This window comes from Panthera onca, chromosome F1 (genome assembly GCF_046562875.1).
Source record: "Panthera onca isolate mPanOnc1 chromosome F1, mPanOnc1 haplotype 2, whole genome shotgun sequence".
NCBI classification, from domain to species: Eukaryota; Metazoa; Chordata; class Mammalia; order Carnivora; family Felidae; genus Panthera; species Panthera onca.
The window spans coordinates 35,731,669-35,743,845 of record NC_138355.1 but is presented as its reverse complement, the minus strand read 5'-3'; the positions used below and the strand labels follow the sequence as shown (position 1 = coordinate 35,743,845).

The following is a 12,177-nucleotide window of genomic DNA, read 5'->3' as shown; positions in this document are numbered from 1 at the left end:
ACTATGCAGATTTAAAAGTTGGATATGTATTGCCAAACTGCTGTTTAGGAGCGTTGTACCAATGAGAATACTACCAATAGTATACATCTGCCCATTTCTCTGTTGTACTTCTGGCGCTAAGGATTATCATTTTTGAAAACTTGGACCAACATGATAACCAGGGTGTCTCTTGTGACATCTTTGAATCAGGCCCATATGTACCAGCAGTACTTCTGAGTTTCTTTGTGTGCAACTGACCCTTTAAAAAAGTTGTGTCAGGTGGCAGGCTCTGTTATTTCCTTTATCTGTAACCTGGTTGGAAAATCCCTGCAACATTATTATATAATTAGAATATACATATTGATCTTTTTCTATTAAAAACATGGAAACCTAAAGCTTCGGGTTCTTAAGTGAAAATGTTATACTTCTCTAAAGCTGAAAATTCAGATTGTGTATGTATATGTATATTCGTGTGTATATGGATATATGTGACATAACATCTGTGCATATATGTGTGTGTGTGTGTGTGCATATATCAAATTCATGATACTTTATGGTATTAAAATTTTGATTTGCTCTCCCTGTCACTCCAAATAGATAATTCCTACATGGACAAAGATGAGCACGGTTCATCCTCTGAAAGTGAAGACGAAGCGCTGGGTAAATACCATGAGGCCTTGTCCAGAACACACAATTCCAGACTTCCGTTGGCAGATTCGAGACAAAAGAACTACGCTTGGGAAACAAGACAGAAGTACAGTCCTCTGTCTGCGGAGTATGACGGCTACAGTAGTGAGGCATCGATAGATGAAGGTAAGATAGGTTGCGTCTTTTATTTATTTATTTTTTTTGGATCATACACTGTGGTATTGGATTATTTGTGCCTAAAATTCTAGGCATCTGTGGCTGCACGATAAACAAGAGATGGCTCACAGAGTCACGTTTCCGTGAACGTAATCTATTGAAATCCAGATCTCTGGACCGAAGCCAAAACCCACAACACCTAAAAGCAAAACGCCAAGTAATTTAAAGACCGTAGTAATTCTGTCTCTCTTTTCCCAATGCAAGCGTGAGGTAGAAGATGCGAATCTGCTTTGTGTCACGTGGAATCAGTCCCCAGATACCTGTTAGAGGAACTGACGGAGTCTAAGGATCTCCTAGTGCTGGACATGATCCTGGAGTGTAAATCATGCTCTTTCATTGAGTATGGCACCTAAATAGGAGCCAGATGCTCGTGGCACACAGCAGAAGCGGTGATCTGTTCTGTGCAGGGGGAAAAAGTGTCTGAGATGGATTTATTGAGAGCTGGTACTGTGCTATACTTTGCTTAAGGGCAACTTAAGGGATTTTCGAGGATTATTTTATCTCTAATTGATTTTTGTCTCATGTACTGGCATTGACTTAAAATTCAACCTATGTAGGACATACACGTCCACTCTAACACGCTTTTACATCTTTCTATAAGGGAAATAAAAGAGGTCTTGCCATTAATTGAAGCATGTTTATTTTCACATTTTAGGTGGGTTGCTCACATGCTTCATACAATGTATGACTACTCCTAGTAATTTTATCTTTATACCCAGATATGAGGAAAAGAACAATATAGCTTAGACAGCATTTTTATTATTATATCAGACACAAACTATCTTTAATTTTATAGCTGTGCTTTGTGTTTAAGAGCCTATTATTCTGATTAAAGTCTTACCCCAGCGCATAGAGTTGTCAAAGGACCTAAAGCATCTTTAAAAAAAGTAACATTGGGGGGCGCCTGGGTGGCACAGTCGGTTAAGCGTCCGACTTCAGCCAGGTCACGATCTTGCGGTCCGTGAGTTCGAGCCCTGCGTCGGGCTCTGGGCTGATGGCTCGGAGCCTGGAGCCTGTTTCCGATTCTGTGTCTCCCTCTCTCTCTGCCCCTCCCCCGTTCATGCTCTGTCTCTCTCTGTCCCAAAAATAAATAAAAAACGTTGAAAAAAATTAAAAAAAAAAAAGTAACATTGGCTTAATGCTAATTGATGATTGATGTGCCTTCTTTTTATTTCTACTAGTATACAATTTATAGTAAGAAATCAATCAAATGCTGAGTGATTACTATACAGAAAACTCATTATGAGATGCTAGGAAAGAAATTAAAATATTAGATTCTACCCTCAAAAATACCTTTCCTAGTACTAGAGAAAATAAAACATGTGATTACATGGGGCGCCTGGGTGGCTCAGTCAGTTAAGCATCCAGTTCTTGATTTCGGCCCTGGTCATGATCTCATGGTGTGTGAGATTGAGCCCACATTGGGCTCTGTGGTGACAGTACCGATCCTGCTTTGGATTCTCTCTCTCTCTCTCTCTCTCTCTCTCTCTCACTCACTCTGCCCTGCCCCCGTTCTCTCTCTCTCTCTCTCTCAAAATTAATAAATTATCTTAAAAAAAACAACAACAACACGTGCTTACAAAGATAACTGAGTAATGCAAAGCAGTAAAGCCAGTCCCTAACATATGTACACCCTTACACCCCATCACATGCATAGTAGAACCGAAAGAGAATGGGATTTGAACCTGATCCTTGTTCACATTCTGTGACTTAACATACTAGCTACAGACTTGGGGCAGTATAGTTAATTGTTTTTAGGTTTGTTCCATTGTCTCTAAACTGTGGATTATACCTTTCTGATAGGGTTGTCATGAACATTAAATGGTATGTGTGGTACTTCTTGGCACAGTTCTGGCCTCTGTGGGTAAGTGACCAATAAATGGTCATTGTAGCTGAGGGCAGTGAAAACAATAGTGGGGATGAGGGTGAGCAGTCATGAAGGAGCCCTGCATCTGTCGTCTATGACCCTGAACACTTACCTTTCTGCAGCTTCAGTTTAGGATTTTTATTTTTTCCTCCTCACTGCTTCTACCCCCTCACTCCCTACAGTTCTCTGCTGTCTTGATTGCTTCTGTCCTATAGTTCTGTTAGCCTCAAATGGCTCTATAGTCTGGGGGAAAAGCAGTGAGAAGAGAGGGCATAACCTCAGTGGCTCTTCTGTTCTTGCCCTAACCTCTAGAACTGGCACAAAGGTCCTGGAGTCACCTTCACATTTCATTTTATCCATATATTTAGGAGCCATCTCACTTTTCTACCATTTCTACTCTAAATTAGTTGATAAAATACCCAGGGTGGATTGATTTTAGACATTCCAAATTTAGATTTATTTATTTCAGAAACATTTGTTGAAAACTTTTTGTGTGCCATACTAGATACCATGGACATAAAGATGAATAAAATATGCTTGTTTCAAAGAGCCCACAGACTAGAGGAGGAAGATCATTGGCCATATGTGTAATATAGTGTGATAAGAGGTCTATTACTTTAATGAAGAAGGTGCTATAGATGGGAGGTGGGGATATGGGGAAATCTAATGTAACTTCGCAGAATAGATGACCTAGACTTGTGTAAGAACTGTTTCCAAAACCATGGAATCGTGATTGCATGAAAGCAGAAGACAGTGTATTTTAGTGTCTTTAACTTAGGATCTGTGTTTGGAGAATGGGCAGATAATACGATCGCATGCCATGCTTGGGAGTTTATTGTTTTATAGGAAATCTAGAGTCCAGGGAGATTTTTAAGCTGGACGGTGTGGCACTTTTAGATCAATGTATTTAAGAAAGATTATTTAATTATTGTAACAAAACAAATTGGAGGTCGGACTACTGAGGTAGAAAGGACTAGTTAAGTAAATAGTGATGAGGGGCACCTGAGTGGCTCAGTGGGTTAAGTGTCTGACTTTGGCTTAGGTCATGATCTTATGGTCCATGAGTTCGAGCCCCCCGTCAGGCTCTGTGCTGACAGCTCAGAGCCTGAACCTGCTTTGGATTCTGTGTCTCCCTCTCTCTCTGCCCCTCCCTGCTCACACTGTGTGTGTGTCTCTCTCTCAAAAATAAACAAACAAACAATAAATAAATAGTGATGAGATCTTTATTGGCAATGAGTTTGGGGACAAAGTTCATAGATTTAAGGATGATCTCAATAAATCTTGAATGATTGAATGTGTGCAGTGAGTGAAGAATCAAGATTTTTAAAGTTAGTTTAGAGAGTATTAGAGAAGTAAGTTTGTGTGGAAGGAGGTAATTTAGTTTCCATCATGCTGAATCTGAAGTGCCTGGAATATCCCAGTGGAGATGGGTACCCTTATTGTTAAAATGCTGTCGTGGGGATTTAGGATGGAGAGATGACCAAGTGATAAAGTAAGAAAGCAATAGATTAGGGGAATAGCTTTGTATTATAGATTATTACTTATTAAAAAGTCAAAAATTGCTTTGAGCCCAAGGTAGAATCAGTGGAATAGGGGAAGAAAGGTAAATTTTACTGGTATGGGAGATTTCAGAGCTCAAGATCTTAGGTAAAAGCAATTTTAAGTGATAGTAAATTCTGAACATGCCCACACACAAAGATGCAGAAGTGCATATAAAATTCCAGAAAGTTTTAAGGAATGGAGTAAAATATCTGTTGGGAAGGTGTGAGAGTTCTTTAGATAAATGGCATTTGGGTTTAACTTTGAAGAATGGGTGTAAAGTTGGTGAAAAGATGAGGTATTTTAGATAGGGGGAACTTCATAAACCCCAAAGTATGGAGTAAAGTCCACTTGGCTCCAACATGGATTGATGGATGGATGGATGGATGGATGGACGGATGGATAAATGGATAGATAGATAGATAGATAGATAGATAGATAGATAGATAGGAGTAGGAAACAATATGGAAAGAAAGGTGAAATCTATAGCCTGGAGTGCTTCCCAGCCTAAAGTTACTATTTGTTAGCCCGTGAGAACTCACTGAAAGTTTTTCATCAAAGAACCCGTGAAATGGAATGTGCCTTAGATTAGCAACAGGAAGACTAGAAAAAGACACCAATTATGGAGGTCTTTGGAGTAGTCTATGTGGAAAATGGTAAAAATCTGAATTACAGTAGAGGTCATAGAAATACAAGAGGATAGGAGAGACATAGAGGTAGAATTGATCAGATTTAGGAGCTGAATATATTTGGAACAAATATGACACTGGTTGCCAGCATTGTGACTAGGAGAATGATGAAGTCCTTAATAGTTAGAGGTGGGACATAAAAGTTGTTTTATATGTATATATATATGTGTAATTATATACGTTACATATAACATATATAATGAAACAAGGGTATTTAAGCCGTTGGAAATGACCATGGAGCTTGAAATCAGGAATGAGGTTAGGGAGAGAGAGATGTTTTCAGATGATACATACTAAGAAAATAGAAACCATGGGAATGGATTTAATTGTTGAGGGAGAATATATGGAGAGAAAAGATCAGGGAATCATTTTCTTTCATTAGCAGGAGAATTAAGGATGTCACTTAAATAGAGAAGGGAAAGTAAAGGCAATAAAATGGAGAATCAGGAGAATGTTGTCTGGAGAGTTTTGAATGCTGTACATAGACTGGGGAGGATAAGAATTCATACAACCTCCTTTATCCAATAGCAAGTGATCAGTAACATTCAATTAAAGTTTTAGTTGCTTAGAATAGTTAAGTTAGATTGAATCTTGTTAAGGAGAGAATAACTGGTCAGAAAGTATACGTTTGCTGCCTGCACTCTCTTACACCTACTCCCTCCTTTTCAACTTGTGGAATTGAGGAAGAGAGGTAGTTGAAGGGGATTATAACCAGTGTTCCCCTTCTCCCTCCAGCCCAACAATGGAAACCCTCCTCTGGCATATATTTGGGAAGGAGAGGGATTTGGTTCAGATACACCTTTGAATCTCCACCAGGTGGTGGTTCCTCTGCGTAGCTGACTCAGCAGAAGTACTGCTCACTTCATGGCTGCTCACCGAAGAGGACTGCTGAGTATAGTACTCTTGGTGGGATTTGAGGGATGGATGCTTTCCTTTATTGCTCTGATCTTTCATTCTGCATATTATTCTGGAAGTTTCTATGGATCAAAATTAACTGATGTGTAGTTTGAGGTAACTAAAAGGAATTCCAGGGTAGGAAGAAACATATTCTTAAATGTACATTTTTTACATAACATACTATTACCTCATTAGTGCTGGTAAGAAACCATTAGTCCATTTCTCAACACTGACGACTTCTCATAGAGAAGCTTTGGAACAGCCAGTACTGGAAGTATGTGTAAGATTAGAGAGGGTCAAGGAGGGCCTGGGTAGGACTAGGAGAAAACAGTGCAGGATTTTCTGAGCAGATACTTCAGGACTACCATACTGAGCGCCAACTGTGTACCTGACACTCTTAGTCTCTGTATACACCATACTATTAATCTTCACTGCAAATAGTTGTGGTAGATAGATTATCCCCATTTTACAAAAGCGAGAAGAGATTTTAGTAATTTTTAACCTAAGGCCACATGGTAAGTTACAAAAACTATACTTATCAGGTCCACTGCAAAATGAATGTTGTTTTAGCTTCTGTTAGGTCATCCCTGCTACTGCAGTATCCGACTACAGTCTCTTTCATACATGATTAACCTCTTCAGTTGAGTCCTTTAAAACATAAACTGATATTCTAGAAAAAGTAAGAATGTGATGGTGTATTTGTTATGTTTTCTCCTCTAGGTGGCCATATTAATCTTCCATTTTTTTCAACTACAATAGGGAATGATATCTGTAAGACATTTTTCCAGGAAAAAATAATATCGTTTCCTTTGTTTATAATTTTAATTTTATTTTTACTGTGTTCTTAAAATTTAAGGCATTTTCTGATAATCCTGTTTTATCCTTAAAAGGTTTCAGAGTTAAATAATAGGTTGGGGATATCTTATTTAAGAGTTGGTAAGATAGACCAACCTCTGAAATCCCATTCATGCTAATTAGTACTTTCCATTTATATATTAGATAGGAGAAGCCTATTAAAGATGATTTTATATGAAGATAATTTAATGTAAAATTATTAGAATGTCTGTTATTTATAGTTTTTCATTCTTAGTTCACCATAGAGATTACCAGCCTATATTTCTATATCATGGCATAGCTCTGTGACTAAAATCATATGTTGTTATTTTGGGTGAGTTCATTGAAAATGCTATGTAAAATAATTTCTAGCACCACTTATTTCTTAGGGTATATAACCCATATATATACATACATCTGTCATTCTTTTTCTTACAGCTGCTTCACAAGTTTCACGCTATTAATTTTGATGTTATCTCAAAATTAGGGGCATTAAAACATATTGAATTTGTTCATCTTATTTAAATGTTACTTTTAAAATAATTTAATACTTAAGAATAATAAATTATTTATACTTTAAGTCCATTTTAGCTGCTTTATAAATATTATTCCGTTAATTTTCACAATATCTTTGTGAAGAAGGCAAGAACAAAAAAATTCTGTCTGTATTTCCAGATGCCTTTGTCACAAAAATGTTTAATGTCTTAAAACAGTGAAAGTTATATATATTACATGGATTGCTTAGATCTTTGATGAACTTTTTGTTTGATTTCAAGTTTTTATTTATGCTCATTTTTCCTCTGAAGAATTGTGTGTGTGTAGCTTTAAACATGGCCAATTTGAAGAGAAATTGATCTTAAAGACTTCATCTGCATCCTTGTGTTTTGGAGATCTTTTTACATTTGCAGTAGCATAGAATTCTTTTATAGGGCTACTTTTGCAGGCTGCCTGTGACCTACGATGAGATGTCTTTGTACAGTTTAGATAAAGGTACAGCCTGCTATGTGGGGGAGTTAGAAAAAGGTATCATCTGTGAGTAGGGACTACATCATGATCAGATAGCACCTATTGAAGAAGAAAAAGGCATCCCTTCCTCCAATTATAAGATTTGGCAAACCCAATACAAGCTGTATTTCAGCACCCCCGTCCATTAGGTAACTTTTTGCAGTGCACAGACTGTACAGCCATACACAGGGCCCTGAGCACCTGTGTTTGTACATTTCCAATCTTTTTTTTTTAATATGAAATTTATTGTCAAATTGGTTTCTATACAACATCCAGTGCTCCTCCCAACAGGTGCCCTCCTCAATGCCCATCACCCACCCTCCCCTCCCTCCCACTCCCCATCAACCCTCAGTTTATTCTCAGTTTCTTAAGAGTCTCTTATGGTTTGGCTCTCTCCCTCTCTTTTTTTTTTCCTTCCTCTCCCCCATGGTCTTCTGTTACGTTTCTCAGGATTTCCCGTCTTAAAATAAATTGTTGAAGTTTCTGTGTTTTCCATGGTGAATCTATATTGATCCTTCACATTTCTTTTTCTTTTTCTTTGTCTGAGATACTTGTCTGGTAGTAGCTAGCAAGAATGATAGAAATTAAATGGTAGTCATTAAAGATATCCTTGATTGATTACAAAACTGAAACCCAGAGACATGTGATTTTACTAAGATCATAAAATTCGCTAATGGCAAAACTGAAGCTGTAAGCATCTGTAACCAGAGAATAGGTTAATGCTTTTATTTTTTTTAATTAAAAATTTTTTATATGTTTATTTATTTTTGAGAGAGAGGGAGAGAGTGCACAAGCGGGGAATGGACAGAGAGAGACACACACACACACAATTTGAAGCAGGCTCCAGGCTCTGAGCTGTCAGCACAGAGCCTGACGTGGGGTTCAGACCCACGAACTGTGAGATCATGACCTGAGCTGAAGTCAGACCATCAACCAGCTGAGCTACCCAGGCGCCCCGACAGGTCAATGCTTTTAAAAAGAATTATTCAGACAAAAAATGACAATAACAAAAAAGAGAAATAGACTCATACGTATAAAGAACAAACTAGTGGTTATCGGAGGGGAGGTGGGTAGGGGGATGGATGAAATAGATGAAGGGGATTAAGAAGCACAGATTTCCAGTTATAAATAAGTCACAGGGATGAAAAGTACAGCATAGGGAATATAGTCAATAAATATTGTAATAACTCTGTGTGGTGACACATGGTAACCACACTTACGGTGGTAAACATTTCGTAGTGAATATAATTGCTCAATCACTATATTGTACACTTGAAACAATATAAAATTATGCATCAACTATACTTCAACTAAAAATAGATTTTTTAAAAAGGACTGTTCAGTAACCAAGTAAATAGATAAGAGATGCACTATAAATTAAATACAGGCTGTGTCCCTTGCTAGGGGTTGAGTTATGTCTGCTAAGTAGAGGAATAATGCTAATAACAGTCTTGCATTTATGTAGACTTGACACTTTTATCTACAGGTTTCTGTTAGCAAAGTCTATAGGAAGTCAGTCTCAAGTACAGTTAGGGAGCATGACATAGAGTCACAAATGGACTGATAATAATCTTATTACCTGAGGGCAGCAGTGGGCGGTTTAAACTGACTGGAGTATCTGTATTCGCTGTACATTCAAGCTTACCAATGAAGCAGATCTCATAGGAAACTATCCCTAATGAGGGAGGTGCAATTCTATTTGTCCTCCGGCATGTGAGATACTGTCCTTAAGGAGGTTTAATAGAAACTTGAAGCTACTTCTAAAAACTGTGCCTAACATGCTATCAGGTCTACCGCCTAAGGACAACCATCACTGCTTTAGAGCGGGATGGAGTTCGGGAGGACAGTACAGTGCATAGGCCTTAGGACGAAGGAGCCCACAAGCCAGAGGGATGTTGATTAAATGTGGCTATTGTTACATTTATTTTTACTGTCCTTCAGACACTGCTAAAGTCTTTGTGTGAAACATTTCATTTTATCCTCACAGAATTTTTTCATTTTATTAATATTAAACAATTTTTTTAGGGGCGCCTGGATGTCTCAGTCGGTTGAGCGTCCGACTTCGGCTCAGGTCATGATCTCACAGTCGGAGTTCGAGCCCTGCGTCGGGCTCTGTGCTGACAGCTCAGAGCCTGGAGCCTGCTTCCAATTCTGTGTCTCCCTCTCTCTCTGCCCCTCCCCTGCTCAGGCTCTGTCTCTCTCTGTCTCAAAAATAAATAAAAACATAAAAAAATTTTTTTTTTAATTTTTTAATGTGTATTTTGGGGGGGAGGGGCAGAAAGAGAAAGAGAGACAGAGCTCTCTACACTGACAGCAGAGAGCCTGATGCACCTGATGTGGGGCTCGAACTCATGAACTATGAGATCATGACCTGGGCTGAAGTCAGATGCTTAACTGACTGAGCCACCCAGGTGCCCCTCATTTTATTTATTTGTCTGATTATTTAACTAGTATCCCAGTTTTAGAAAAACAGTAGCTTAGAGAGGTCCATTAGGATGCCCAAGTTTACGGTTTACAGCTACTTTAACAGTTGGGGTGCAAATACACCTTCATTTGATTCCCGTGCCCAGGTGTTTGACCAGTATAATATACCATGTCAGGTACTCTCCTACCTAGTACCAGGATAAAGAAACTATTTTTTTCTCCAAAGAAATGATGTCTCATTGTTCTCAGAGAATTTTGTGAAGACGTTGCTTCTAGGAAAAGAACCATACAACTGGGAAGGATCCAGGGTTTTGGTCTTGGACCCAGAAATGAAGCACTTACAATGCCTGTTGTATTTAACAAAATACTTGGGCAGACCTTCTGCAAGCTGTACAGAGCAGTAAGGGCCTAGAGTTTATGTGCAAAGTTCTTATCCTCAAAACCCAGTACGGAAAGATTGGGAGGGGGGGTGGGAAATAAGTGACTTGTCGCTTTACCTTTAGCCTTACTCTAAGAAGGCCAGCAGGGGTTCAGATACTACAGAACTTTTCCATGGTGGACTCTTGTTAGAATTCGCTTAGATAAGAGGAAAGATTTTAGGAGTTGGTTCCCATGAGAAGTATTCCATGTAGGATACAGGAACCTAGAACTAGCACCCTGTCACCTTGAGATAAGAGCAAAAGCTTTCATGTCTTGGCAGAAATCTTAACTGTAGGAGCGCCTGGGTGGCTCAGTCAGTTGAGCATCCAACTCTTTTTTTTTTTTTTTAATATGAAATTTGTTGTCAGATTGGTTTCCATACAACTCCCAGTGCTCATCCCAACTTGTGCCATTCTCAGTGCCCATCACCCACTTTCCCCTCCCTCTCACCTCCCATCAACCCTCAGTTTATTCTCAGTTTTTAAGAGTCTCTTATGGTTTGCCTCCCTCCCTCTCTTCTTTTTTTTCCTTCCCCTCCCCCATAGTCTTCTGTTAAGTTTCTCAGGATCCACATGAGAGTGAAAACATATGGTATCTGTCTTTCTCTGTATGACTTATTTCACTTAGCATAACACTCTCCAGTTCCATCCACGTTGGTACAAAAGGCCATATTTCATTCTTTCTCATTGCCAAGTAGTATTCCATTATGTATATAAGGCACAATTTCTTTATCCATTCATCAGTTGATGGACATTTAGGCTCTTTCCATAATTTGGCTATTGTTGAAAGTGCTGCTATAAACATTGGGGTATATCCAACTCTTGATTTCAGCTCAGGTCATGATCTCACAGTTTGTGGGTTCAAGCCCCCTTCGAGCCCCATGCAGAGCCTGCTTGGGAATCTCTGTCCCCCTCTGTCTCTGCCCCTCCCATGCTCGTGCTCTATCTCTTTCTCTCAAAATAAATAAATAAACATTAAAAAAAAATCTTAACTGTAGATGTTTGCTTTAAAGTATATTATAGGAGATTTAAGAAGCCCCATCTAATATTTTAAGTCTTTGTATCAGTCTCAGCAGTAATTAAGGATACCACCATCAGTATGATACTCAAGTATAGTTCAGTGTTGTAAATATGGGCTGTAGTAGGCATAAACTAGTCAACCAATAAAAAGCTACACCTTACCTTGTGATGGACTGGTAGGAACATCAACAGTAAATACACAGAAGTTAATGGCATTCACTCATGTTCAACTCAGAATCAACCACCATTCATACTTTAGTATTTTTTTTTCCCCAGAATTTTTTATGGCTGCAACTTAAAACAGTGTATATAGTAATAAATGAATACATGTTCCTTCAAAAGTTTAACCTGTTAGATAGTTAAATGTTTCCTTATCTTGTCCCCTTCCCCCTTCCCAGAGGGAAGCGTTATTGTAAATTTGGCATATATCCTTCCACTCTCTGTTTTAATGCTTTACAAACACACAAGCTGCTCACAGAATACTTTTGTGTGTTTTTGAACTTACATAAATGGTTTTATCATGAACTCATTGAAGATATAATGTTCCTCTTTTCTTGGGAAGAAGGAGTAAAGTAGACAGTAAATGAAAGGAAGTCAAGAAATATCAATTAACAGAATAGGCTGAATAAAATTAAAATCT

At 38.4% G+C, this 12,177-nt stretch overlaps 1 protein-coding gene across 4 annotated transcripts in view; it reads left to right on the top strand.

Moving 5' to 3' along the window:
- Positions 1 to 12,177, top strand: part of SYT14 (synaptotagmin 14) — a 209,843-nt gene that overhangs the window by 74,342 nt on the left and 123,324 nt on the right. For all 4 annotated transcript variants that reach the window (XM_078441345.2, XM_078441344.2, XM_060643922.2 and 1 more), the window contains one exon: positions 577 to 792. In XM_078441345.2, the coding sequence (XP_078297471.1) occupies positions 577 to 792 (216 nt within the window). The remainder of the gene's footprint in view (positions 1 to 576; positions 793 to 12,177) is intronic.